At 42.5% G+C, this 25,502-nt stretch overlaps 7 protein-coding genes across 19 annotated transcripts; 4 read left to right on the forward strand and 3 right to left on the reverse strand.

Moving 5' to 3' along the window:
• Positions 1–565: 565 nt before the first annotated feature.
• LOC105704417 (thiamin pyrophosphokinase 1) lies at positions 566–3,507 on the forward strand. 7 transcript variants are annotated; one of them, XM_012433626.2, is made up of 7 exons: positions 566–764; positions 878–999; positions 1,077–1,232; positions 1,599–1,861; positions 1,941–2,045; positions 2,112–2,274; positions 2,823–3,507. In XM_012433626.2, the coding sequence occupies exons 2-7, from the start codon at positions 966–968 to the stop codon at positions 2,975–2,977; spliced, it is 876 nt and encodes a 291-aa protein (XP_012289049.1). In that variant the 5' UTR covers positions 566–764; positions 878–965; the 3' UTR covers positions 2,978–3,507. The 7 variants fall into 7 exon arrangements, with proteins under 7 accessions (XP_012289049.1, XP_012289048.1, XP_012289050.1 ...); XM_012433625.2 differs by having other exon boundaries at positions 566–743; XM_012433627.2 differs by having other exon boundaries at positions 566–743; positions 882–999.
• A 1,762-nt stretch (positions 3,508–5,269) lies between these two features.
• On the reverse strand, positions 5,270–11,079 carry LOC105704416 (uridine phosphorylase 1; the record flags this gene model as incomplete). 2 transcript variants are annotated; one of them, XM_012433624.2, is given in 6 exon segments in its annotated part: positions 5,270–6,394; positions 6,789–7,121; positions 7,199–7,384; positions 7,578–7,739; positions 8,085–8,208; positions 10,430–11,079. In XM_012433624.2, coding segments are annotated over 6 exon segments (1,023 nt in total). In that variant the 5' UTR covers positions 10,465–11,079.
• Positions 11,080–11,178: 99 nt separating this feature from the next.
• On the reverse strand, positions 11,179–13,150 carry LOC105704346. 2 transcript variants are annotated; one of them, XM_012433481.2, is made up of 4 exons: positions 12,975–13,150; positions 12,571–12,720; positions 11,862–12,473; positions 11,179–11,751 (listed from the first exon to the last, which is right to left on the reverse strand). In XM_012433481.2, the coding sequence occupies exons 1-4, from the start codon at positions 13,052–13,054 to the stop codon at positions 11,343–11,345; spliced, it is 1,251 nt and encodes a 416-aa protein (XP_012288904.1). In that variant the 5' UTR covers positions 13,055–13,150; the 3' UTR covers positions 11,179–11,342. The 2 variants fall into 2 exon arrangements, with proteins under 2 accessions (XP_012288904.1, XP_012288903.1); XM_012433480.2 differs by having other exon boundaries at positions 11,862–12,720; positions 12,975–13,064.
• Positions 13,151–13,946: 796 nt separating this feature from the next.
• On the forward strand, positions 13,947–17,939 carry LOC105704347 (lipid storage droplets surface-binding protein 1). 3 transcript variants are annotated; one of them, XM_012433482.2, is made up of 8 exons: positions 13,947–14,264; positions 14,981–15,124; positions 15,310–15,495; positions 15,572–15,764; positions 16,112–16,293; positions 16,541–16,798; positions 16,919–17,017; positions 17,319–17,939. In XM_012433482.2, exons 2-8 carry the CDS (start codon positions 14,996–14,998, stop codon positions 17,436–17,438), a joined length of 1,167 nt encoding a protein of 388 aa, XP_012288905.1. In that variant the 5' UTR covers positions 13,947–14,264; positions 14,981–14,995; the 3' UTR covers positions 17,439–17,939. The 3 variants fall into 3 exon arrangements, with proteins under 3 accessions (XP_012288905.1, XP_012288906.1, XP_023288537.1); XM_012433483.2 differs by having other exon boundaries at positions 13,957–14,264; positions 17,332–17,939; XM_023432769.1 differs by having other exon boundaries at positions 13,957–14,264; positions 16,115–16,293.
• A 1,674-nt stretch (positions 17,940–19,613) lies between these two features.
• LOC105704349 (lipid storage droplets surface-binding protein 2) lies at positions 19,614–22,221 on the forward strand. Of its 3 annotated transcripts, none has more exons than XM_012433486.2 (5): positions 19,614–19,759; positions 19,859–20,304; positions 20,373–20,688; positions 20,962–21,208; positions 21,361–22,221. In XM_012433486.2, coding segments are annotated over exons 2-5 (804 nt in total). In that variant the 5' UTR covers positions 19,614–19,759; positions 19,859–20,302; the 3' UTR covers positions 21,600–22,221. The 3 variants fall into 3 exon arrangements, with proteins under 3 accessions (XP_012288909.1, XP_012288910.1, XP_012288911.1); XM_012433487.2 differs by having other exon boundaries at positions 19,859–20,208; XM_012433488.2 differs by having other exon boundaries at positions 19,859–20,078.
• Positions 22,222–22,523: 302 nt separating this feature from the next.
• LOC105704350 lies at positions 22,524–23,302 on the reverse strand. The gene is made up of 2 exons (XM_012433489.1): positions 23,121–23,302; positions 22,524–22,864 (listed from the first exon to the last, which is right to left on the reverse strand). Exons 1-2 carry the CDS (start codon positions 23,269–23,271, stop codon positions 22,581–22,583), a joined length of 435 nt encoding a protein of 144 aa, XP_012288912.1. The 5' UTR covers positions 23,272–23,302; the 3' UTR covers positions 22,524–22,580.
• On the forward strand, positions 23,212–25,462 carry LOC105704348 (lipid storage droplets surface-binding protein 2). The gene is made up of 5 exons (XM_012433484.1): positions 23,212–23,307; positions 23,961–24,014; positions 24,093–24,436; positions 24,593–24,842; positions 24,918–25,462. The coding sequence occupies exons 3-5, from the start codon at positions 24,098–24,100 to the stop codon at positions 25,169–25,171; spliced, it is 843 nt and encodes a 280-aa protein (XP_012288907.1). The 5' UTR covers positions 23,212–23,307; positions 23,961–24,014; positions 24,093–24,097; the 3' UTR covers positions 25,172–25,462.
• The last annotated feature ends 40 nt before the right edge of the window (positions 25,463–25,502 follow it).

Here is a 25,502-nt window from a genome sequence, read left to right on the forward strand (position 1 = left end):
AATGTTCACATGATGGACTGACTCGATTCACCCATATACCCCTGTTATCGATCCGAGATTAGCATTCATATTTTCTTCCATTTACATCTTCTCATTTTAAAACGATTAACAATTGGTTAGGATAAATTAAGAATGGGTTTCAACGGGTTAGGATGGGTTACCGATAAATTAGCATAGATTAGAACAGGTTACCACGAGTTAGAATGAATTACCTGTCCGTTCAGGTACCGAAAGTCGGGACCCGGGGGGATCGACGGCGGATGTCGTTTGGAAGCGAATCTTCCTTTTTCGTTTTCTCCTACGCCGCGTAGTTTCCGAGTTACAGCCCTCCAAAGAACCGACCAATCAAAAATGAAAACCACAACCCCCTACCAGAAATTCGTTGCGCCGCCCTTGGGGGCAAAAAACGGTGAAAGCTAACGTACGACACCAGAGGGCAGCACAGAATGCGATCGCGCTAGACAGCTAACGTACGAAACCAGAGGGCAGCACAGAATGCGATCGCGCTACCCTGCCCGTGAGCAATCTCCCAACTCATCTCTGTCTCTTCTAAGAGTCAGTGTCAGTCAGTGTCAGTGTCAAGTTTACGTCGGTTGCCTGTTGATCGAGTCAGTATGTTTGCATTCAAATCTTCTATTTGATTAAAGTGGAAAATATTTTTCAGCCATTCTTTCGTCGTGAAGTTCGTACACGTAGGGATTATTTCTTTTACGTATTCAATTGTTATTTATTTGTCAGTTTAGGTTAGTATGTCATTAATGCCGGTAAATATCTTCATTTCGTGCATACTGATCGCTATTATCATCGTATCCTTGCATAATACCGTGACGGTCATAAAACGTAATTGTTGAGGTTAGATCACTTGCTCATTTTTCAGCTAGAAATAAACGACGTAAAGTTTTGACAGGAAATGCGCATTAAAATCAAGATACATTAATAATTATTTCATTAATTTCGTGGGCAGAATGAACTTTGAAAATGGGATTAATGTTGTGCAAAGTACGTGATAAATAATGTTAATTTACTTGATGTATAGTTCTGGCAGGTAATAAGTGCGTTTGTTTGTTGGGTAACAGGAAACGAGGAACGTAAACTATCCGGTGCAGCTGTTCAATCGATATGGGAGCCGATAAATATATTCCAATGTTCGACGAACTACAAGTTCGCAGTCGTCGTACTGAATCGGTCTATTTACTGGAAGTCCGACGTTCTCCTCGACCTGTGGAAGAAAGGTTAGGCTTTTATTTTAAAGGATCATTAGACCGAAGTCAAAGTTGCTACCATTTAATTACATTATGTTAAGAACGACGAAAATTTGTTTCTTAATCTAATACTCGTGCCACATAGGACATATACGCTATGTTTCAATGCGTTTTGCCTAAAACGATATTTCTTCGATCAATGGAGGTTAAATCTTAAAACGTAACAGTTTCATCAGAAATTTTCGGTGCTTTTTCTATACATGTATCGTCTTACTCAAAACCGAGGCAAAATGTTAACTCTGTTATACCGTTTACATAAAAAATATAATGGCTATCAACGATTGGAAAGAAACATATCGAAAGTGAATTGAAATTAAAAATACGTTTTAATTTCAGCACAGGTAACCGTCACCGTCGATGGCGGGACCGATATATGGATGAAATGTTTGGGGGAAACTGCTGACTGCGTTCTTAATGGAAAATGCAAAGAGTTTGTACCTAACCTTATTTCCGGAGACATGGACAGCATCAAGAAAGAAACACTGGAGAAACTGAAACATGCCGGCGCTTCTGTTGTCGTGACTCCGGATCAAGATGAAACGGATTATACTAAAGCGCTGACTGAACTGCAGACTTACTCCAAATCACACGATATACAGGTTATCTACAAGTTGATATTAAATTTTGTCTCAGTCTTTTAACTCGTGTATTATTTTTATATCGATTAATTATTCTCAGTTGGATGGTATTTACGTCTTCGCTGATACCTCAGGAAGGTTCGATCATATCATCGGGAATATCAACACACTGTACAAAGCGAGACATATTGTTGGAGATATTCAGGTAGTACATCGTCAATTTTTCAAGGCACATTTCACTGAATAATTTCATTTATTCTTTCTCTGACAGGTCATACATATAGCGAGTACTTCACTGACGTGGCTGCTTAGACCGGGAACGCACAAAATATTTATTCCTACTTCTTTAAGGCAATCCGCATGTTGGTGCGGTATCATACCATTTGGATTTCCAGCACCAAATGTAACGACTACTGGGTTGAAGTGGAACTTGGGTACTAAGTGCTTTTACTTGTGTATTAACAGTAAACCTAACAACGATTCATCAATGAGATTTCAAAACGGTGGTGGGATTAGCGTTAAAGTGTTGTGAAAGTGACTTCCGATTGATCTTGTGTATTAAGGTGACGTGAAAGTGGCATTCAAAGGCTCGATTTGTGATACTTTTCTCAAAACTGGGAATACCGAATTGTTTGAAATCCTACCAAGTAAATATGAAGTCCCGAATGAAAGTTTTTACATTTTTATATATTATTCAGAAAAATGTTTATGAAGAAACATTTCAAATTTTTAATTTCATAGTTAGAGCCTTTAGGTTCATTCGTGTACTGAATTTCATAAAATATCAAACGATTCAACGTGTCTGATTCAGAATAAAGTTTCATGAATGAGGCCTCTCGGATGCCACTTTCGCGTCACCTTAATGCAGTAATTCCAACAGTGCAAGATTCTCGTTAAAAAAATGGAAAGTCGAGTTTCCTAACATTTTAACAGTGGCTTAAATAATGGACGTATTCATTTAATTAAACTAATTAATTTCTAGATCATCAATCCATGGAATTTGGCAGTCTAGTAAGCACTTCGAATACTTACGACGGTAGTCCTGAAGTTACTGTAACTACTGACACATCAATTGTTTGGACAATGGGAATTGAGCCTTTAGTGAACATTGTTGACGATGGCGAATTCTTTTCTTAAAACAAGTCTTTTAAGATTTAATAATTAGATTTACTTTTACACTTGAAAGCATTGCGAGTGCACAGTGAAAAAATTATATGTTCCAAGAAGATATTCACTTGAAACTCAGTGAAAACTATTTTATTCTTTGATAGTCGATGGTCTTCGATTTCATTTGATGAACAATGTAGTTTTTCAAAAAGTGACATTTGGTTTTAAATTTGTGACAATGGGTCGGTGTGGTTTCCATCGATTCCCAATGATTTCCAGCTAATTAAACCATGGTATCAAGCGTTAAAATCCATTACTTTTTTCATTGTTAACTGTCTTTGATTTCATATGATATAAACAAACGTATATTGAACAGCAACTGAGAATTCTATCGAGGAAATGACGGTGGGATTTATTATATTTCGGGTAATTTATTTAAAATAGTCTTAAGGGGTGGTGTAAAGATTAGCAATAATCTTTGAGGCCAAAGAACGGAACTTAGTTTGGCGTATTCACGAGAATCGGTGTTTTTCACATTTTTAATAAATATCTTACTGAAACGACTCACGACACGAGACTGCGATTAAACGATAACGAGAACTTCACGAAATATATATTTTTCTTCTTTTTTTTTTTGTTTCACGGTTTTCCTTTTGTTTACACGCATATGAACCATCGCGTGCCTGGAAACTCGCTTAACAATCGGAATATACATGTATATATATATTTTTTTACCTTATATACACAACATCACTAGCTACGATAACGATTATAGTGAGAGTGTCCGTTTATATCGGAAGAATACCTCGAAAAACGGAATTCTACATTTCTCTCGTCCACTTTAAGGTGAAGTGAAACCCCCTTCAAATCAGTCGATTCGAATACAACACTTTTTTTTTAAGGGTATTGGACCAAAATGTCTGAAACTTTGACACATGACTCGTGATCATCTAAGAATTGTCCGGACACATTCACAATTTGGATTTTTGGAAATAATTTTGTAACTTAGCCCAGACCAGAACCAAAGTGGCGTCGAGCTCTGATATTTCGATCAATATACAATTATTGAAGGCTCTGATATGAAAAACGAAAGGGTCAGGACAATTTAACGACAATTGAAAACAATCTGGTAATTGATCGACGTGTTTCACATCACCTTAACCCGAGCTTATATAAATATCTGATAATTCGTAACATTTTGTTAATTACAAGTTTACATCGGTACGATTAAAGAAACATTCAGGAGGTAATTCGTGGTCTCGAATCGCTCGGAAGTAGGAATTTCTCACTGACGAGTTTATCATTTTCTTTGATATTTCATCTTAACTGCTGGTCGAGAAAGGAGCATATCAAAAGTTCCGTATTTTTCTTTTTTTTTTTTCTTTTCATATCTTTCCGTTTAAATTCGTTGTACATGCCGTGAATAGTGGTGGGGGGGGGGGGGGAGGTTCGGTTTTTAAATGGTTTTAAACCTTCGCAACTATTTCTTTTCTTTTTTTTTTTTTTTTTTTTGTTGATGACTCTCGTCGGTCTCGTATTGCAGTTTTTTACGCTTTTTGAGCGCTGTGTGTCCGTTTATACGCCTCTTTATTCACGTTTATGGGAATTTCTTTTCGTTGTCTTCTGCTTGATGATAGAGGACGCCTCCTTAATATTTAATAACAATTATACAACATGTCATAACCACATAGTGCATATCTTCGGAATATCGCGGTTATCGCGGAAGCTTGCATTGATAGCAAGCTGGATGCCTTAAAGTGATATGAAAGCGTGATATATACATAAAATGGAAGTCAAAATATAAAAAAAAAAAATTTTTCTCCAAAATGGGTACACCGAGTAATCTAAAACTTTAACACGTGATTATGGAGACCATAAGGAATAACGCGCTGCTCGTGCAATTTCTTTTTTTTTTCGACAAAAAATCTGACTTATTTCGGACAAGAACCAAAAAAGATATATGTACTTTTTTCTTCGAAAAATTAAATTTCACGGGCAGCACGTTCTTCCTTAGAACCTCCATAATCACATGTTAACCCTTTGAACACGGAGCTATTTCGACATATGGGCGAAATTCGTCTGCCTGTGCAGGCAATATTGGACCAAACGTCGGACACCTTTGAGCGCTCTTAGTAGCCAAGGGGTTAAAATTTCAGATAAATCGGTGCACCCAGTTTGGAGAAAAGTTTTATAAATGTTTTCACTCTTTCTTATGTATATATCACGCTTTCATATCACCTTAAAGGATCATATGCAGTTGTCATAGGCGAAATTGATAAATTTCTTATCATAACTAAATTGCATTTTTCAATCGACAACAGTGCGTGATTTCATAGTACAATTATTGAACTTAATATGTAATTTTGGTTGTCAAGATATATGTTTAAAAATTGGCGAGGTGATTATGACAATTGCATATGACCTTAACTGGCGATTACACGGGCAGGTTTTAACCGTTTCTCCGTTTAAGCGGCTTTTAACCCACGATTTAACGTCCGTAACTCGCCCCGTCCGTAAAATGAGATTTCGGATAACTTGAGCGAATATTCTTTCTTTTCTTCTTTTTTTTTTTTCTTTTTTTTTCTGTCCACCTTACATCAAGGGAAACGATAAAAGTTATTAACTTTACGCGTCGATTTATATAAGCACCGGTTAAGTAATCGTAAACCTCGGTTAATCGAGTCTCTTGAGGAAAGTTTAAGGGAAGTCGAGAATTTCTACTTATTTAAATTAATCTTTTTCCTCGTATTGGCTCTCTAGTCTACTCAGTTTGCGTCAAATCGTAGCCGGCTCTCAGGGCCTTAAGGTGATATGAAAGTGCGATATATATATATATATACGTACAAGATGTCAAAATATTTCTGAAACATACCGAATTATTTAAAACTTTAAGGGGATGTGAAAGCAGCATCCGATAGCGCAATCGTTCATAAAACTTTTCTACCAACTGGATGTCTCGAATCGTTTCATACTAAAACGTGAATATGGAGACCATAAGGTAGGTCCTGAAACGCGTTATTCCTTAGAGCCTCCATAATCACGTGTTAAAGTTTCAGGTAATTCGGTGTACCCAGTTTGGAGAGAAGTATTATAAATATTTGTACTTTTTGGTACGTATATGTCACACTTTAATATCACCTCAAGGACGCATAAATAAATAATAAATAATTCGCTCGAGTCAACGCAGTTGTCTTTGGAGCATCCGCCGCCATATTGGATGCTCCCCTGGGGGATTTCGAACAATGCCTGGCCTCTTTCGTCGACTTAGTCGTAATTCTCGGACTCCTGTTGGACGAGTTTAAATCGACGAGGACTCTTTACGCACATCGAGCCATGCCCTTCGAGAGATAAACGGCCGATTCGTTGTAGATGCCTCGTGATGTATCTAGAGATCAGCTGTTGGGGTCGGATCTGCCACTCGTCCAACACTTCTTTCGGTGCCAGCACCTGGGGGGGACGGTTACATGGTTAGGGCTTTGATAATAGACTGTTTGAAATGATTAAGGGGAAGTGAAACCTCCCTCAAGTCAGTAGACTAAAAAAAAACCCCCCTTTTTTTTTAAGGGTATTGGATAGAACTGTCTGAAATGTTGAGGTAATGGACTCTGAAGTGAAACCTTAGTTGACACAGAAATCACAGATAGCGCCGGGGGTCCCCCTGCAGTCAATTAGGGCATCGGAAATCATGAATCCAGGAGATTTCTCGCTTTTTACTTGGATTTCTTTATAATTATTGTGGGAAAACGACACGTAGGTCTTTAGGAAAATCTGTTTTACCGACGTCGATCAAGTTCCTCGACGTGTTTCACTTCACCTTAATTACATCCGAGTCTGGGATTACCTGGTCGCCTTTCAGTCTGTCCAGAAGGGACACACAGACCACTGCAGATTTGATCCCTGCGTGGTGGGTCAACGCCGCGAAGGAGAGACTCTCCATCTCCATGTTCTGGACCCCGGCTTTGTGCATCTTGGTGAGATAGTCCATCTTGTCGTTCTCCGTAAACTCGCAAAAGGCACCGTCTAGGCGACCCTGGCCCTCGTAGAAGTCGTAGGTGCACATGGTCTTGCCGATTATCGTGTCGTAGGGATCTTCAGGGTGGGCCAGGGCCTTCAGCTCCCGAGCCAATTGACGGTCCAGCTTGGCTGGTCTTCTCACCATTTTCCCCAGTACCGGCTGGAAGAGGTGCCAGGTTATCGGTTCGTATCACTGCCGGCTAGTTTGGATTTATTATCAATCGGTAGGATTTTTACCAGCTCCAGAACGGGGCTCAGCATCCCGTCCACCGCTTCCTCGGAGATGATCACCGTCCCGCCGTCCACTCCTATCCCTCCACATGTTCCGATCCTGAAGAAGACCGGGTCCTTGATCCTCGCATGGTACATCAGCTTGATCACCTCGTGGAGAAGGATCCCAACCGATGGTATCCCCATTCCGTGCTGAAGGATTCGAAGGCGTTTATTAATTTGCCGTTTTATGAAGCCAGTAATTAATTGTCTGGTCCTTGGAGGTGCTGGGAAAATTTGTTAAATGGCAATTTATTTCATTTGCCGTTTTATGAAGCCAGAAATTAATTGTCCGGTCCTTGGAGGTGCAGGGAACGTTGTCAATTGTGTTTTATCTGGTACTCACGCTGATCGACAGCACCGGTCCAACTTTGTACATCGAGTAGCGATAAGAGTACTGACTGATGTCGAGTAGAGTCGTTCCTGCCGGAAGTTTGTGACCTATTTCCTTCATGATGTAAAAGGCAAACTCCTCCATCCGCTTTGGTGTCCCTCCCATGCATACAAACTGCAACGGCACCATTATGCAACATGTAACGAAATGTTAAATCGAATGCAATGGAACGATGCTTTTAATTACAATGTTTTCCTTATTGCGAAGGATCAGTCGAGCAATCTGGAGATGTAGATGTTAACGCTTATCACTCCACCCGGCGATAATACAACTTATACTCTTTTAACCCTATGAATATATNATATATGAGCGAAATTCGCCTGACCGTGCAGGCAATATTGGACTAAACGTCGGGCGCCTTTAGGCGCTCTCAGTAACCAAAGGGTTAATATTCTTATTTTCTGCGGAGCAGGAATGTCTTTGTTGATGCCTCTTTGTGCAGAGCTTCTACTCGCCTACCTTAACATCCCCGAACATCTCCACCAGGTCGTGAGATCCGCTTCCCAGGGCGAGATGATAAAGGATGTCCTGGTCCATCAGCTCGATGTTCGGGTTCCTGAGCCGAACCGAGCCATCTCTGAATCTTTAAAAGAAAAGCAAAGAAACTCTCGTCAGCGATTTCCTGTTGTCGGTAGACTTGGTTAACGAATTGATAAGACGGGTTATCGTAATCGCCCGATAACGCGCAATGCCATGTGGCGGTACATTAGCGATGCTAATTACCCAATTTGCACCGTGGAAAATCCTAACTTCAAATGTCATACCGTTGTTCATTGACATTGATCGCTTTTCCGAGGGAAAACCGAAGTAAAGTCTATCCTCCATTTGTACATACCTAACTGAACTATCCGTGGAAAATTCATACAATTGTTCATTGACATTCTCACTCTCAATCGGAGGTTTCTGTCGGCAGACATGTTCATCTTCGTCCTCCACTTGGAGGGCCTGGCAGGTGCATGTGGGCATTTTGAAAATTTTCGTCACAACTGATTTTTCATTGCTTTCCCCCCCAAAAAACCAACATTTCAAAAATCCTCCACGAGGGGAACTTCACAAACTCGACGATAACCGTGGAGCCTCGAAGATGATTTTGGAGGGTCACCTTCGAGGAGTGGCACTCAAAAGGTGTCTTTGGATGCAAGGAACTCCAACTTCGAGGTAGATTTAGACTTGTCTTGTCGAAAATCACTCGCGAGCACGAATGGCGCGACTCTTCGCTTTCTCTTCGGGAATGGTCGCCCCTCTCGGAATAGCTTGACTCAGTATGGCCGAACCTTTATAGTCAGTCGGCCATTATCCTTCCTACCACTCCCAGGGTCTGCCACCTGGTATTCATTCTACTTTCCTCCGAGCTGCCTGCCCTGTACGTGTGACTGTACCTCTACATCTACCGAGGCACGAAACGAACACCGCCTGGGTGATTAGACTCCTATCTGACCTGATGTCCCGACAAAAAAAAATATTTATATATATCTTTAGATATTTTTCTAGGTGGATGATAGACGATGTCCATTTGCTATACCATTTCCTATACACCTAATTTAGACGATTAATTTATGTTTATTCCACTTGATGAGTTGCCTGGGTCCATATTAGCAATATGTTGTATTATAGATATGCATATATATCCTTTAGATATTTCTTTAGGTGGATGGTAGGCGATATACATTTGCTATACCTATAGACCTAATTTAGACGTTTAATATAAGTACATTCCACTTCATGGGTTGCCTGGGCGAGAGACGTAGAGCCGAATTATGATAAGAATTATGTTACTACCTCGAACCGAATCTCACTCGATAAACTCTGTATTATTTTACAATAACACCCGTTCTCGGTAGGGCAACAATTAAATCCATACAAATCATTGTTTAGGCTAGTGAAGTCGAATAAACAATTTCAAGATTTTGCGATAATGGCTTTATCGCACTGTTGAGACTTCTTTTATCGGTTTCTCCTCGTCATGGGATTTATCTCGAAATCTCTCGATAAGAAATCAAGTATTCGGGGTTATAAGTATATTCAGTCCATGATAAGTAAATGAATTTTCAATGAAAAGTGGAATTTCAGGAGTTTCAGGATCTACTTTAGCGCCTCCATATTCCCGTGGTAAAATTTGAAACAAATCGGTACCCCCAATTCGGGGAATACTTTCCCCAACGATTTCATTTCCCAGATCCATTTTTGTTTATATCACCTGCCTTTTAATCCAGGTTTAACTAACCGCGGTTTATGGTCGTCGCATCTAGTCCGAGGATACACCTCGACATTTGTCTGGTGACTTTACAATATCTAGTTACCTGGTACCGTGCCGTATTGCCATTATTAATTGAGTGGTATCGATCGCGTTAGTTCTTGCCAATGAAAACCGAGTGTAGGAGTCGACTTCCGTGCCCGCAAGTCGATATTCGATTAGTCAGAGATATTTTAAGGTTAACGATGCATCAGGATGCATCAGGCCCTCTTTTAATCGCTCAAAGATAAAAGAGACTCATTATCTACTTTATGTCGTAATTAAAAGAAACTTGAGAAATTCCCCGAGTCGCGTAAATCTTTCCGAAGTGCATCGTCGAGAGTATGCATCAGGATGCATCAGGCCCTCTTTTGATCTCGCAAAAATAAAAGAGACACATTATCCATTTTAAATCTCTCGAATTTGAAAGAAACGCCAGATTTTCCCCGAGTCGCGTGAATCCTTCTGAAGTGCACCGTCGAAAGGATGCATCAGGATGCATCAGGCCCTCTTTTTACGGTGGGTCCGTTTAAGGGGGCTCTCATTTCACCCTAGGATCAGGGGGACTTACTCGTCTATCTCCTCGTCCTCCAGTAGCAGACTCATGGCGAGGTCGTTCGATTTCGATTTTTGGGGCGCGGTTTGGAACACCTGGGGGGCGATATCTACCCTCGGGTACCTACGGTCTCGCACTACCTCCCGGAAAGCGGATCGGGGAACGGGAGTCCAAATCGTGGGAACGAAGCGCCTCTTCTCCTCGGCGCATGCGCCGAGGAGCCCCCTCCACGTGCCTCCTGGTAAAGATTCCTTTTGGAGCAGGGTGAGCTCTAGCCCCTCGAGGCACCCTTCCTGAACCCACGGGGTGGCAACCGAGCCACGGGGGTGGCACGAGGCGACCTTGAAATTATGCACCACCACATATATTCCGGAATTAAACTTCACCTAGATGGCTCTATTCGTTCGCCATTTTTACAATTTTAAATATTTATTACGAAGAATTTTACCGAAGGGGTTATTTTTATCTAAATTTGTTCTACTTTCAAAATATAGAAATTAATTTAAGCGCCTGCGAGCGAGCTACCATCCGTGCAGCCAAGCCTGCATAAAGAGCACGCAGGGGCGCAGCAGTTCGAGCGCTCTTCGGGTAATCCGTTTGTTTTCCCTGTTTTTCCTTTTTTTTTTTTTTTTTCGGTTTCCGAGCATCGGGATTTTTCCGTTTGCCATAAAGCTCGGCTGGATAAGCTCTCTTTCCGGGTAAACGCGGCTGGGTGCTCCAGATTTCGCCAGGAAATTTAGTGGACGAGATGAAGGGTCGCTGAAGAATGTTTCCATGTTTATTGCTTTTTCATAATTAACGCAGGCGCCTGACTCGAGTATCCCCCTAATTTCTTTACTTTTACGGCCATTACTTATAGCAGCGCATAAGACATGAAATCGGAGAGGTCGACCTGAGACACCTTCCTTCTAAGAGATGCCGGATATGTTCATCGCGCAACCCTTTCGCGCAGCTCTAGAAGCGCATCCTGCATCCTGGCTCGGTATCGAGGTACCTCGTGGAACTGTCCGCAGATCAAGGGGGTCCTGTCCTCGTAGAGGACGCTTTCCAGGAGCTGGGTCTCTTCCATGAAGTACTTGCTGGCCGCCCCGGGCTCCAGAAGCATTATGGGGATGTTCAACACCCCATGGGTCATGCACATCGTCCGCAATTCCTGGACTGACTCGGCAAACTCCTCCCAAGGGAAGATCGTCGAAATGTCCAGGTTGGCCTCCCTTAACGCCGACCCCATCGCTTCGTGGTACTCCTTGAAGAGGGCCTCGGAGTGCTCCTCCCTTAACTTCCTCGTCGTGGTGAATTGCAGGAAACACATGATGTCGTGGGCAGAGGGGTTGTACCTGAACATGAAAACTACCACATGAAACGTGAAACGTCCTAATGTAGGGCCTGAAACTAATGAGATTTCATTTTTCATCGAAAATTCGAACGAATCGAAAATCGAACTTGCCTGGCGAGCTGGAAGTCGATAAGGCAGCATTCTATGGGTTTCCCGTGATCGTCGTACTTGAACAAGATATTGTTCGCCCATAGATCCCCATGACAAAGGACGTTCTTGTACTTGGACGAGGGCGAGAGCTTCTTCGCATGATCGCTGGCGAGGTCCTTGAGCTTCTCCTTGAATACCGTCCTGTCGTCGTGGTGCAGATCCAGGAGGAGGTCTATCATGGAGACGACGCCCTTGACGGCGGCGTCGAACGCCGATTTGGCTCTTCCGTCCTTCAAGGGCCAAAGGGTCTCCTGGACGCAGTCGGAGAAGGCCTCGATGATGCTCCTCTTGCCCTGCTCCTCGAAGATGAGGGACTTGGAGTGGAACTTGGCCAGGGTCTTCATCATCACCCGGCAATGGTCCAGGTCGAAAGGCACGAACTTGTCGGTCATCTGGTACCCGCGATGGGCCATGTCCTCCAGGACTATGACGTCGTCCTCGAGGCCTAGGAAGCACTCCGGGAAGCACTTCTCTTCCAGGTCGTAGTTAAGGACCTCGGGGAACACCGTCGTGTACAGAGCTACCTCCTTCTTGAAGGTGCCGTACTCTAAGAGGAACTCCCTCTGCGGGCTGCTGCTAGGAGGTGGGATTTTCGTGAAGAACCTCATCACCTGCGTGTCCAGGGGGGCACCTGGACACGCCACCGTGGCTCTTAACGTAAAGTACTGACCCATGAACCCGTTCACCTCGTCTATGGGGACGACCTCGAACGCGATCACCGAGAAGTCCTCCATCGACTCCTGGCGCAGCTTCTTCTTGATCACCTCGAAGCACTGCTGGTCTTCCAGGACCTTCCGCACCCGGGGATTCCTCATCGCTCCTGGAAGTTAGGGTGATGTGAAACCCCCCAGCCCTGTAACTTTGACGTATTCTAAAAAGACACTTTTTTTTTCATTTAAATTTATTATATTGGACAGAACTGTCAGACACGTTGACTTAATGGACTCTTTTAAATGATTAAGGTGAAGTGAAACCTCTCTCAAATCAGTCGATTACATTTTTACATTAAATACTTTTTTTTAAGGGTATTGGACGAAACTGTCCGAAACTGTGACACATGACTGATTTTCTTACTTATTGCTTACGCGGCAACAGGGCGAGTAACTCCATCTCAGGATCGAGATTCCTTTATAAGGCCCAATATTAAGTGTCATGTGATCTCGGAATAAATAGGGCTTGATCGTCTCGCGCTATTTCCTTCTTTATTGAGCCTGATTGCCGCTAATATTAGCCTCGCGCCTCGATTCAAGTGCACAATTGAGTTCGGCAAGACTTACTGCACGTGTGAGGAGTTACGATGCACGTGAATCAAAGAGGACGTTTTAACGAGCTCTAATCTGCCTTTTTGACCTCTGACAAGAGTTCTTTTCCCGCTCCGGAAGTTGCGATACGCGGAAGCGCGATTTAACGTCCTCTTCGTGAGTGAATTTTGCGGCTCCCTTAACTCTTTGGCTACTAAGAGCGCCCAACGTTTGGTCCAATATCGCCTGCACGGTCAGACCCATATATCGAAAAGGCTCCGTGTTCGAGGGATTAATTTGACATAATAAACAATGCGATTTTCCTGGGAGCTGGAGATCATGTTTGGTCTATCGTTGAACTCTTTCCCGATAGTGCTCCTTTTTCTAAAGCGAGATAAAAGAAATTCTATAGATCATCATTGGGCCGCTAGATACGGGAATTACGGAGCTTAATTATCGAGCAGTACCGAGGAGAGTTAAAATATCATATACTCGGGGAAATTTCGCACTTATTAAACACCCGAATGCTCCTATAAATACTTCGGTCTCGTGAGCGAGTCGACCTGGACTTTGTCAGCCATTAAAGCGTCGGGCATGATAGTTCCTATTTACTCTAAAGTGCATCCGATCGAGTACCCTCCGGATCATTCCACGATATCATTAAAATGTATATTAAGCCGCCTCGAGCATTATTCAGCAAAATTAAAATGGATAAACCGCGATTAAGGTGATGTGTGAAAGACGAACTTGATCGACGTCGGTAGAGAAGAAATTATAGCTTCTAAATACCTACACGTTTTTTATATTGATTTTAGGGATTTTCCTCCAATACGGACATGCACTTTGGGTGCATTTTCGTCTTTTCCCTCCGGCTGCACTCGTCGTCACCGGTTGATCTCGGTGCTGAGAAATGGAAACATCAGCAAGCGCCATTCCGTTTTTCTCTGCCCATAATCGATGTGTCATAGGTCAAGTCGATGAGATACCACTGGCAGTCTCTGGCGACCAGTTGACGCCGTGTCCTCCGACGCACCACCGGCGACCACCGGCGACCACCTCCCTCGAGGAGCTCCCAGTTGCATAATCCAAGGTGTGACTCCATCGGGCACCATCTTCGTCTTAGGTGAGCATTCCCTAGTAAAGTTGCCCTAGGCCCTGGGGAATCCCCCAGTCCCCCGAAGGCCAACCACGTCGACGCTGAAGGACGTCTCGACGTCCACCTTTAGCGACGCACTGGATAGCAACTACAGCGGAGAAATCATTCCTGGAGGAATGGATTTCGAGGAGGAGATTTCCTGTTTTGGACGTTCCGATAAGCCGAACTCGATACGACATCCGCATTCACGGGTGGATCTTCGATTCTAGGCCCTAGGGAATCCCCCAGGGGGGTTCTAGGGAGATTTCCCGTTCTGGACGTTCCGATAAGCCGAACTCGATACGACATCCGCATTCACGGGTGCAGTTCTTTTTTTAGAGCCCATTTAAATCCCCTCCGTGAGCACCAGGAGCTTTTTTCTTCATCTTATCGATGTAGTGGACCCCTCTGATACCAGAATTCGGTCTCAAATAAATTCCAGGAGTTTTCTGACGATTAGTGGAGACAGCTAGAAGGACTCGGAATTCCGCTGGGGTCGACTCGAGCGACATAACGACGCTTATCGCCTCTCGTTATGTGGTACACGAGCAGGGGGTGATATGCGAGCCGGCCGGTGATAACCGGGAATTCATCCAGAACGTTTGTCGTGTATTGATATGAGGAAACGTCACGCGATGCGGATCGAAGCTCCTTTTTTTTTTCCTGAAATTGAGGGCCTGTGAAATATTTTTCTTACTTTTTAGAGCGATACCTGCATAATGGCTCGGCCCACCACGAGGAGGCGCCACTCGGACCTGATTAGATTCGAGTCCGTCGCCAGGATTTCGAGTTTCCCTCTGGTCGAGAGCAGCATTCACATCGTCGGAAATGTCTACGACAGGATCAAGGTGAGGCCAAGAAGGGTGTTATCAGAGAATTAAGAGGATATGAAAGGCGCTAAGAAATTTCATCTATACCCTTTCTGGGGGGAAAAAAATAAAAAAGGGTATAGATGAGTTTGAATTAATCGCCCTAGATTAATTTTCTCACTGCCTTTAATATCATCTTAAGAATATAAAATTGAACTCGGCAGCGCTCGAATTCCTTGATGAGCTGGAGCCTCGAAACGGCGGAGCACTCTTTGACGATAGCGACTGCATCGGCGAGGCCAGCGATCTTTGCACTAAACGGCCCCATATCGACGATCGATATGCTGTTGTGTAGAGGAATAGATATCGTCGAGCAGAGAGTACCAGCGGTCCATCTTCCTCCGCAGCTTGTGAGTAGAAATCCTTGGCAGCCTCCTCGGTAGTTCTGGATGGGCCCCCGAAAGCCTGATTTCAATTCTTGATAAGATCTACTGGAACACCCGGGAGTACGTGAACAACAAGTTCGTAAGGCCGGTGCTGATAAGAGCCGGTAGCATGAAGCAGATCGGCAGCCAAGCCGCGAATGCAGCAGCGGATAGATTGGACGGTGCCCTGACCGTCGCCGATAAGTACGTCGATCGGTTCCTGCCGGCAGACCCTGCTGATAAGGCTGCGGAAGGTGAGAGGAATCCTTTTTTCTTTTAACCTGTTAACACATTCGCGACCGGCAAATCTTTTCCGCTTCAAATACTGAGTACCGGCGAAAACGATGAAATTCTGAAACTCGTTGCCGCAAACTTGTGTATCGTGTATCGTGTATCGTCATGGACACCCACATCCCCTCAAGAGGATGTTCCGTGATCTACTCATTTTTCACATTTTCGCTCAACTTGCTTTACGTAATAGACCCCCCGCTAGCCAGTTAATATATAGATAAGTGCTTAAAACGATTTTTCTTTGCTTCGGGGAATTCTTTCTCCCTTGGCGTGGAGGTGTATTAAACTCACCTGAACATTGTTCCGAGAGAAGTGTCCACGGATTCTAACCCAGGGGAGCCCGTCAGCAAGACCGCGCGCACGATCAAGCATGGCGCCCGATTTTCCCGGAAGTTGCAGAAGCGATTGACGCGCCGCACCCTGGCGGAGGCTCGAGCTTTGAAGGAACAAGGAACGGAGTGCATTCACGTGCTGCTGTACGTGGTGGAGCTGGTAAGTAATCCTTCGGCAAATGAATATTGTTAGGGACTCGATCGTCCTCGATCGATCCAATACCGTTATCCGTAGCGTTAATTTAGAATTAGATTTAGATTAGTTAACTACGCTAACGGTGCGACCCTTATGCAACCTGTTAGCTCCATGTTACGTAACCGTTAGGTTACGTTATGTTATTTGTTAGTTTTAAGTTACGTAGCTGTTAGGTTTGGTGTTCAGTGAGTTAATGATTAAAATTGGCCAGCTCGCGACAGACCCGAAGTTGGCCCTGAAGAAGGCCAAGGAGCTCTGGGCGACGTTGAGCCTCCCGGAGCCCGAGAATCAGGCTCGCCCTGCCACCCTGGAACAGTTGCTGGTCCTCCTGACAAGGGAATCTGCTCGTCGTCTCGTGCATCTCGTCAATGGAACCGCAGCATTGGCTGCGAGGACGCCTCGCCGTTTGGCAACCATTTTCGTCAACGTCTCGCACAGATTGCTGGCTCTTCTGGAAGCCACGATAAAGGTGATAACGAGATCTGCTCGTCATATTCCTTTCAAATTTCTTTATAGGTATTTTAAAAATAGTCGACTGATTTGAGGAAGGTTTCACTTCACCTTAAAGGGCTCGTTCAACTCTTTGCAGATAATTCCTGCGAATCGTGGACGGGATGCTGCATCTTCTCAGGTGTCCATGGTGCACGAGGCGATCGTCAGGCTGAGCGATACCACGAATTTGTTCTTGGTAGGTACTTCTTTGGGTTTATATCTCAGAAAAGAGGATTTGAAGACGCACAATTGATTGGTGACTGCGACTCCGCGGAACTGAATGTCTTCTTAAGATGATATGAAAGGCAAAGGGAAAACGTGCCCGGACCCCGCCATGTTGGTTCCAGTCCATAATAAATAAATCAATCAATTTTCATACATAGACCCGTGGTGTGATTTGGAACTAATCGGTACCTCCAATTCGGGGAATACTTTCCCCAACGATTTAACTTCTGAGATGTATATAGGCTGACTCTTTCATATCACCTTAATATCAGGAACAACTCGCAGCATTCCTGGCTGGTCGACCGGAGCCGCAGAAGATGAGCCAGAAGAGCCAGAAGAACCACAACAACCACATGGTGACATCGAGCCAACCCGTGAACGGCATCGAGTAATGGGGACCATAAGAAGGAGAGACGTCCAAGCCGTATCCGCAGCATCTCCTGGGTTTACTAAAAGCTCGACGTCTAATTGCGTATCGTACTTTATCATTAAGGTGAAGTGAAACACCTCGAGGAACTTGATCGACGTCGGTAAAAAAGATCTTCTTAAATGCCTACTTTTTTATATCGACAGCTGGATCGAATTATATTGGGTATTGTACCAAATGGTATACTCCATCTGTCGTTTTCCTACAATAATTATAAAGTGATCCAAGTAAAGCTCTAGAAGTCCTTAGGATTCGTGGTTTCCGAGGCCCTAATTGACTGCAGAGGGACCCCCTGCGCCATCTGTGATTACCAGGTCAACTAAACTTTCACTCCGATACCTTGCATTACCATCGTTTTGGCACAGAAGCGCAGAAGAGCCTTTTTTTGCCTTTATCCCGTTCAAATGCGAGTTCATCGATTACCAGAGTGTTCTAAATTGTCGTTAAATTGTCCTGATCCTTTCGTTTTTCATATTAGAGCCTTCAATAATTGTATATCGATCGAAATATCAGAGCTCGACGCCACTTTGGTTCTGGTCCGGGCTAAGTTAAGAAATTTTGTTAAAAAATCCAAATTTTCAATGAAAAAAAATCAAAGTTTTGGACAGTTTGGTACAATAACCTTAAATAAAAGTGTTTTATTCGAATCGACTGATTTGAAGACGGTTTCACTTCGCCTTAATTTCTAAAATAAGTCCCATCTGGCGCAATCTTCCTTGCTTATGCTCGTATCTTGCTTAGTACACGGTACATTGTATATGCATTGTAGTACATAATGTGCACTGTATCTCTTATCCTTTACAGACTCAAGGGGCAGTGACTTCGTGTAGGTGTAAGATAAAAATAAAGGGGATTGTTTCTATTTCTAATTAATAATCTCTCGCCCGACTTGGACTCCCCCTCGGGAAGATACCCGGGACCCGAATAAAAAAAAACAATATTGTTTAAATATTGCTTTTCTTATATATACATATTGGTCGTATAAGAAATCAATCAATCTCGAGGTTTCCATAAACCGTGATAACGATTATCGTTGGAATAAAATGCACGGACTTGATTCCATCTATCTGGACTTCGGTCTGAAATTCGAGATTAAACCGAGTCGACCTTCCTCTTCTTAGATTCTGTTTGCTCCGATTAATTACGGGCTGCGGGGATTATTCCAACTGAATCCTTTTTTTCTCTTATCAGTATCTCGTTTTAGGTCGTCCAACAATCTATGGGAGATATCCAGGACGTTAATCACTCTCTCCGAGTCTTCCATGTCTAGACCGACGACAGACGGAAAGTACAAAAAGCACCAGACGAGGCCAAAGCTCTGGTTAGAAGTTATCACTGAAAAGGACTGCTGATAAGGAGTCGCCCCCTGATTCAGACGGGGATTTTTGCTGACCGAGGAACGGCGTAAACAGCTCCTCCCGTGGGAAAATTTCAAACGAATCGGCACCCCCTCTATTCGGGAAATACTTTCCCCAACGATTTGACTTCTCAGATATATATACAGGCTGACTCTTTCATATCCTCTTAATGCGTTTTAATGCATCATCTCTGTTGTTAAACTTCCCATTAACGTTATCACCATAGAAGCGTTGTCCCATAGAAGATAATTCTATTTCTGGCGAGGTGGATTCAGAGATATTGCAAATATTTCATTCACTTTAATTAGTCCATCTAGTGTCTTATTAATGACGCCGTTTCTTTCTTCCCTATCAAGGGATCATTTGAAAATTATCAAAGAGGGTAATCTGACTTACGCCAATGTCCTGTGTCTAGGTATGGATGTAGAGGGATAGTCCTGTGATTTTTCTGGACTTTGGCCTTTGGACTTGTTTCCATGTGTGGACCTCTCATGCGGTTAGCTTATCGTCGTCTCGCCGCTGTGGATTTTATATTCTATGCCTGAATATGGAAATTATATTCATACCTCCCGAAATACCGGAAACTCGAAATTACAATAAGTATAATGGTAAAATCATTATTGCCATATATAGTATTCTATACCTGAATATGAGAAATAAAACTCATACCTGAAGCTGGAAATTACGTCGAGTCAAAAATAATGTTAAGTACATGTACATATGTACAAGGAGGTTCAAAATTATGCGTAAATGGTCTCCACAATATGGAAGAGACTTTCCATCGGTTATGGCCGAAGACCTCTCTGCGCATGCGCCGAGTGCGTTATTAGCCATGACAATTCAGGCTAGCTGCCACTCGGGTTAGAGCTGTGACCGCGAGCGCGTCGTCCGATAACAGAAGAGATCCGTCGACCTACCTCAATTTTTGGTAAGCTTATGAAATTAATTTAATAACTCGATTAAGAGATTTTCAAAGACCTGCTCTGAGATTTCGACATTAATTAAGCTTTATCGTTATGCTCCACAGATGCGCATTTACCTGGATTTCCAGTGACCGCACATTTGAATCAGGATTTATATTTTTTTTTGCTATATGAGCGAAAAAGGGAGATGGAGGCCGGCTATCTTGAATAGAAAGGAGCCAACGTCATAACGCCATTACGGCCCCTCGTCGAGTGCAAAACAGAAGTCAGTTACGAAAGTTAACAAGAAACAGGCAAATCTAAAAAGAAGAAGAAAAAAAAGAAGTCAGTAAAGAACCATTGAAACACTGGTACTGGGCCTACAGTAGAAGCCGAAATCCAAAAAGATACAATTCAATACAATATAAATCCTGCGTAATTCTTTCAGAGAATTTAGTTAATATAACAATATCGGGTAGGTTTCGGAATTTTACTAGGCATTCATTCGTCTTGGGTCTTTCTTCCGAGGTGGGATTTAGTGGTTCGGTAACTTCTAGGGCATCTAAAAAATGTAAACATGTGGATTTTCATGTCGCAGGTTATCGGACTCGAGTGTTATATGATTTGTATGGATTTTAGGACCATGGCGACTAATACGATGGGGCTGCCGCAGTTTCAAGCTTTCCAACGAGTCCTTGAACTTCCTTTCGTGGAAATGGCGCTTTCATTATCTGCTTCGACTTACTCGAAAGTGAAGGACTCGAATCAGCTGCTCCACTGGACACTCTCTACGGCGGAATCGTCTTTAACTTCTGCTACGAAACAAGCCATGCCCATTGCTGTTCCGATCGTGAAGAAACTCGAGGCTTACATTCATTTTGTAGACCATACTCTATGTCAGGGACTCGACAAGATCGAGGAGAAAGTGCCGATGGTGAAGGAGAAACCGGAGCTTGTGAGTAAAAGCGTGCACTGAGAAAAAGAAATTGATCCTGTGAAACGTTGTATCGATTCAAGGAACAATTGTCTTAGTTTAGTAAGAGAAAACAGCGACTCCGATTTATTGGAGTTCTTTCGAGGGGAATTATTGTTCCTCGAATTAATAAAATATTTCCTTGGAGGAATGTCTATTTCTCACCGTAGTTGTATTTTATTCTTCTGCACTTAGGCGACGAGTTTGTCGACTCTGGGTCCCTTTGTGCTCCTGACTCTCGATTTCTATTTTCAGATCTTGGAGAATGCCTTCGTTCTGGCTTTGCAGACTGTCGAGCCAGCAGTTTCTACAGTCTTGTATGCCAACGACCTCATCCAAGCAGAAGCGAGTTCCCTGAAAGACGTCAGTTGGAACAAAGTTAATGAAATGTTAGACACTCATTATGGTAGCGTGACTCTTCATGGAATTGATAGCACAGCAGTAATCGTCGACAAGCTGATCGATCAATATTTCCCAGCGATCCACGAAGAGTCCGAAGCAGGTTAGGGACTTGTTAATAATTTCTATGAACATCGTGAGGTCACCGACCACTTTTTATTATTTTCCTTCCTCGACAACGGAACCACTTCTCTCTCAATTAAGTGCATTGTGTGTCGAGTAACTGAGATAATTAATTATAGACTATTTATTCAGCTCCCGTCTCTGTTACGGAGGATAAATTGCTCAATGCTCTGCAAACTGTCGGTCGACTGTCCAATAAAGCTGCGAGGAGGGTTTACTCGACTGTCGTTTTACATCTGAGGACCCTGAAGGAGGACGACGTCAGGGAATACGTAGGCTACGTTGTGAGATTTCTTGGGATTACGAGTTATCTATTCATGGTCAACAAGACAGTCCAGGCATACACATCACCGAAGAAAGTATCGAATTAGAACTCTTAGTAGCATCATTTCAGTAGATGAAATCCATGGCGAATGTTCATTGAGTCGTACAACTATCAACAGAGCCATAATTTGATTATTAATTGTAATATCCAAGTTTCCTATGAAACGAGAGTTTAGTATCGGTATTTACAAGTCTCCTTGAATCTCGTGCTAGAGGCAGACGATCGCATCCGTTTGCAAAATAATTCCTAATCCTACATATATTCAATATCTCTAATTAAATCATAAGCTGCTGTGCAAGTAATTATGTAGGTTAGGGTGATAAGCGAGGTTAGCTCCACTGTTTCAGATAATAAGTGTAAGAGCATTTTGTAATTAATGAAAAAGAAATTTGCATGACCCTTTTACCTGCGTTTCCTTTCGTAATGTAAAAATAAAATTTATCTCGGGTATTAAGAGAATATGAAAGGCGCTAAGAAATTTAATCCACGTCGATAAAGTAAATTTCATAAGCTGGCGCGTCTCATTACCGACATTTATATTTATGTCTAAGTCTTTTACGATCTACGTTTAGAATTATACGAACTGAAGGGTTCCTAAAAAGCGTAAACATCGAAAACCGCTGTATTAATCCCAGTCCATGATAAGTAAATAAATTTCTGATGAAAAATGAAATTTCATTAGTTTCAGGACCTACTTTAGCGTCTGCATATTCCCGTGGGAAAATTTCAAATGAATCGGCACCCCCAATTCGGGGAATACCTTCCCCCAACGATTTGACTTCTCAGATGTTAATTTCGAGTTTTCCATATTTCAGGTATGAATTTTAATTTCCATATCAAGGGATAGAATATAAAATAAGACCAAAATGATTTTAGCATCAAGAAACCTGGTAGAGTTTCGAGCCAAATACATTTGAGCAAGAAATTCGTAGTTATATACAGGCTGGCTCTTTCATTAAGTTTCGGAGCACTTTGGAATAAATTCGTTACATCATTCCTTATCGGTTATAGGCGCTTATCAGCTGATTCAGGGACATATCGGAAGGATTGGAAGTTGGACTTTGGACGACGCGTCCACCGGTTTGTCATGATATCCTGAAGTGACTTGGCGTATATGTTTTTTACGCTGCACTCCATTCTCATCCGATGATTCGTCACTTGCACGATGGTAACGATGATTCGAGAATCGTCGGATTCCATGGGTAATGGGTCCGCACCGAGTGACCCCCACGTCGTCTTCGACGGTTGCGCAATCGTGGACCTCAGGGTCGTGCTGCTCCTCACGTAGACCCTGCATACGAAATGCACCACCTACCAACAGATCCCAAAAGGCACTTTGTTGTCCAGGATTAATATTAATTTAATCTTAACATCTTTTATTAAAACCTAAATTACCTATATTAAATGTATATGTATATTTTGTACAACTTTCTTTGGACCTTACGGTCATTTATGAACAAACAACATTTTATACGCAGTGTAACATAGAACTGTTAACGACATGATGTCCTCGATGCATTGCTCATCGAGGGAAATATTTCTGTAAGTGGTTAAAGAAATGTTATACCTAAAGGAAATAATTTTATAAGGCGATTTAGATTGTTACACTCCTGGAGTCCGTTCCCCTTCCCGAGGAACATTGTAGAGTGCCTACAAGGCTCAGGGCAGCAAATAAACCGGCAGTGTAGCTGGATCCATCGTGGGACGTTTCTCGGCATAATTTTTATCTCATTCTGCAATTCAGAACGCAAATTGTAAGTAAATCGACACCGGCGCGTAATAATTCCCACTTCCACGCACAAAGTTGAAACTAAAAGGAATCGAAGCAAATTAAAATTAGAACAATAACAAAGTTGCTCCTAAGTCATCGACAAGTATCCTGGCAATTGAAGTGGAAAGTTTAGGATAATGAGATAGTCAAAAAAAGATATGTAAAAACCTGACCTTGCGAAACGTTGAGTATACGTTAACTGACGTTTTACTTTAACTGAAGATTATTGCGCAATTAATATTTCTCCAGTTATTTCAGTATGTACTCTCGGTACATGGGATGTGTCCAACAGGGTTCGTAACTCAATTCCTGAAAGGAAATTAATCTTCGATGAAAAATGGTGGTCTGCGGTGCACCGTACAAAAATTCAGGGTCGTGTAATTCCATCTTATGGCAGGTCTTCTCATACAGGGTGTCAGAAAAATTATTAATAAATTCTCTGATACGATGTACCAACGATGTAACACTTATTCGACGTTGAATAACATTGATTATTCTATATTTATAATTATCGATACATCGGATGACCTCATCTCTTTTTCTTATGCTTGTAGATGCTTATTAATAAATTGTCGACTATCGGGGACACACTCGTACACTGGAGATAACATAATTTTTTGTAACCACTGGTTTCAGGGGATAACACAGGACTTGGTAACATCCTTCAGTGCCCAGACGTCGTACCTTCAGGTAAAATTATTATTGCAATCTTTTATTAACTTTATGCGATGGCTTGAACCTGTAATGATTACTCACAATGATTTGCAGGAATAATGGACTCCACCCCCGTTGGGAATTCTCAAACAGCCATACAAGACGCTGGTCCGAAGCTGGAAGTACTGGACCGGGTACGAAATATTCCGGTGATACAATCAGCCATTGAAAAGACAGGATCGACTTATTCTTATCTCAAGGATTCTCATCATTTAATCAATTGGGCCCTGAGTTATGCCGAGTCGGGCTTACACTACGCAACGTCAACTGCTGCACCGATAACTGCACCGTTAGCTAAAAAGTTTGAGGATCAGATTAATAAAGTGGATACCAAGTTATGCGAGGGGCTCGACATTGTGGAACAGAAGGTCCCCATGGTCAAACAACCACCGCAGGAGGTAATAAATCATATCCTGATTAATTGTTATCTTTCTAACAAATACTCTAGGTTCTTTCGCATTTGCTTAAATGTATAAATATGATTGTAATTCTTTTTTTTCTTAACTAGCTCTCGTTAGATCTCTGTACGATATTGTTTATGTGTTTGTTTGCAGATTTACGATGCAGCGAAAGCAGTGATGAGCAGTTCTTTGCATCCTACAGTGGAGAAACTGATTTCCATAAAGGAATCGGCCACTCAACAAGCATCCACGTTGAAGGACGTCAGTATTACGAAGGCTAATGAAATTTTAAACACTCATTACGGATCGATGACTGTTCAGGGTGTCGATAACACGAGTGTTCTGATTAATCGTCTCCTGGATCACTATTTCCCACCCGTGGAAGGTGAAACGACTCCGCCAGGTAATTTAATATGTAGATTTATTACTCGTCCTGTCCATAATCGGATATTTGAAAAGTAATTCATTCCTGTCTCAGCTCCAATATCTGCCGATGAGAATAAAGTTCTGCATGCGGTCCAGACAATTGGCCAATTGTCAACGAAAACTGCCAATCGGGTCTACCATTCCGTGGCTGCACAATTGAAAACTGTGAAGAAAGAAGACGTGGCTACATATATTTCCAGCGTGGTGTCAATTCTACACTTGACGCATTTCTTGAATCTTGGACAGAAGGAAGTCACCGATGGCAGCTCCAGCACTGATACTGAAAAGGACGAGAAAAAAAAGTGAATTGATGTCAAAATCTGAATAATCCAGATTTGGATTCAATTATTTTAAGGTTATCGATTCCCTAGTAGAAAACGCTGTTTAATTCAAATATGAGATACTATTTACTTTGAACTTGTACAAAGCGTTCGATACATGTTAAACTATATTTGTACGAGTTTACAGCTGAGCTGAACTTTTGTAACGTTTGTATTTACATATATTTACACTGTTTAAGCGTAAGGAGAATTTTGCTACTAAGGTGTGTTGAAAGGAAAGAAAAGAAATAGAGAACTGTCTATTTAAGAATTTAAAGAGAACGTTTTGATTTTTTTCTTGAATTTTTAATATCTTG

The sequence above is a fragment of the Orussus abietinus genome, unplaced genomic scaffold (genome assembly GCF_000612105.2).
Source record: "Orussus abietinus isolate OABI.00-Male unplaced genomic scaffold, Oabi_2.0 scaffold40, whole genome shotgun sequence".
NCBI lineage: Eukaryota > Metazoa > Arthropoda > Insecta > Hymenoptera > Orussidae > Orussus > Orussus abietinus.

Excerpts from the sequence above, each read along its gene's own strand:
- LOC105704417 (XM_012433626.2), top strand. The coding sequence starts at position 966 with ATGAACTTTGAAAATGGGATTAATGTTGTGCAAA. Across the intron at positions 1,233-1,598 it reads CCTCGACCTGTGGAAGAAAG|CACAGGTAACCGTCACCGTC; the intron begins GTTAGGCTTTTA and ends TTTTAATTTCAG. Across the intron at positions 2,275-2,822 it reads TGGGTTGAAGTGGAACTTGG|ATCATCAATCCATGGAATTT; the intron begins GTACTAAGTGCT and ends ATTAATTTCTAG.
- LOC105704346 (XM_012433480.2), bottom strand. The coding sequence starts at position 12,715 with ATGAGGAATCCCCGGGTGCGGAAGGTCCTGGAAGACCAGCAGTGCTTC. Across the intron at positions 11,752-11,861 it reads ATCGACTTCCAGCTCGCCAG|GTACAACCCCTCTGCCCACG; the intron begins GCAAGTTCGATT and ends TTTCATGTTCAG.
- LOC105704347 (XM_012433482.2), top strand. The coding sequence starts at position 14,996 with ATGGCTCGGCCCACCACGAGGAGGCGCCACTCGGACCTGATTAGATTC. Across the intron at positions 15,125-15,309 it reads ATGTCTACGACAGGATCAAG|CGCTCGAATTCCTTGATGAG; the intron begins GTGAGGCCAAGA and ends TGAACTCGGCAG. Across the intron at positions 15,765-16,111 it reads TGCTGATAAGGCTGCGGAAG|AAGTGTCCACGGATTCTAAC; the intron begins GTGAGAGGAATC and ends TTGTTCCGAGAG.
- LOC105704349 (XM_012433486.2), top strand. Across the intron at positions 20,689-20,961 it reads TGAAGGAGAAACCGGAGCTT|ATCTTGGAGAATGCCTTCGT; the intron begins GTGAGTAAAAGC and ends TTCTATTTTCAG. Across the intron at positions 21,209-21,360 it reads CCACGAAGAGTCCGAAGCAG|CTCCCGTCTCTGTTACGGAG; the intron begins GTTAGGGACTTG and ends CTATTTATTCAG.
- LOC105704350 (XM_012433489.1), bottom strand. The coding sequence starts at position 23,271 with ATGCCGAGAAACGTCCCACGATGGATCCAGCTACACTGCCGGTTTATT. Across the intron at positions 22,865-23,120 it reads TATAAAATTATTTCCTTTAG|GTGGTGCATTTCGTATGCAG; the intron begins GTATAACATTTC and ends ATCTGTTGGTAG.
- LOC105704348 (XM_012433484.1), top strand. The coding sequence starts at position 24,098 with ATGGACTCCACCCCCGTTGGGAATTCTCAAACAGCCATACAAGACGCT. Across the intron at positions 24,437-24,592 it reads TCAAACAACCACCGCAGGAG|ATTTACGATGCAGCGAAAGC; the intron begins GTAATAAATCAT and ends GTTTGTTTGCAG. Across the intron at positions 24,843-24,917 it reads AGGTGAAACGACTCCGCCAG|CTCCAATATCTGCCGATGAG; the intron begins GTAATTTAATAT and ends TTCCTGTCTCAG.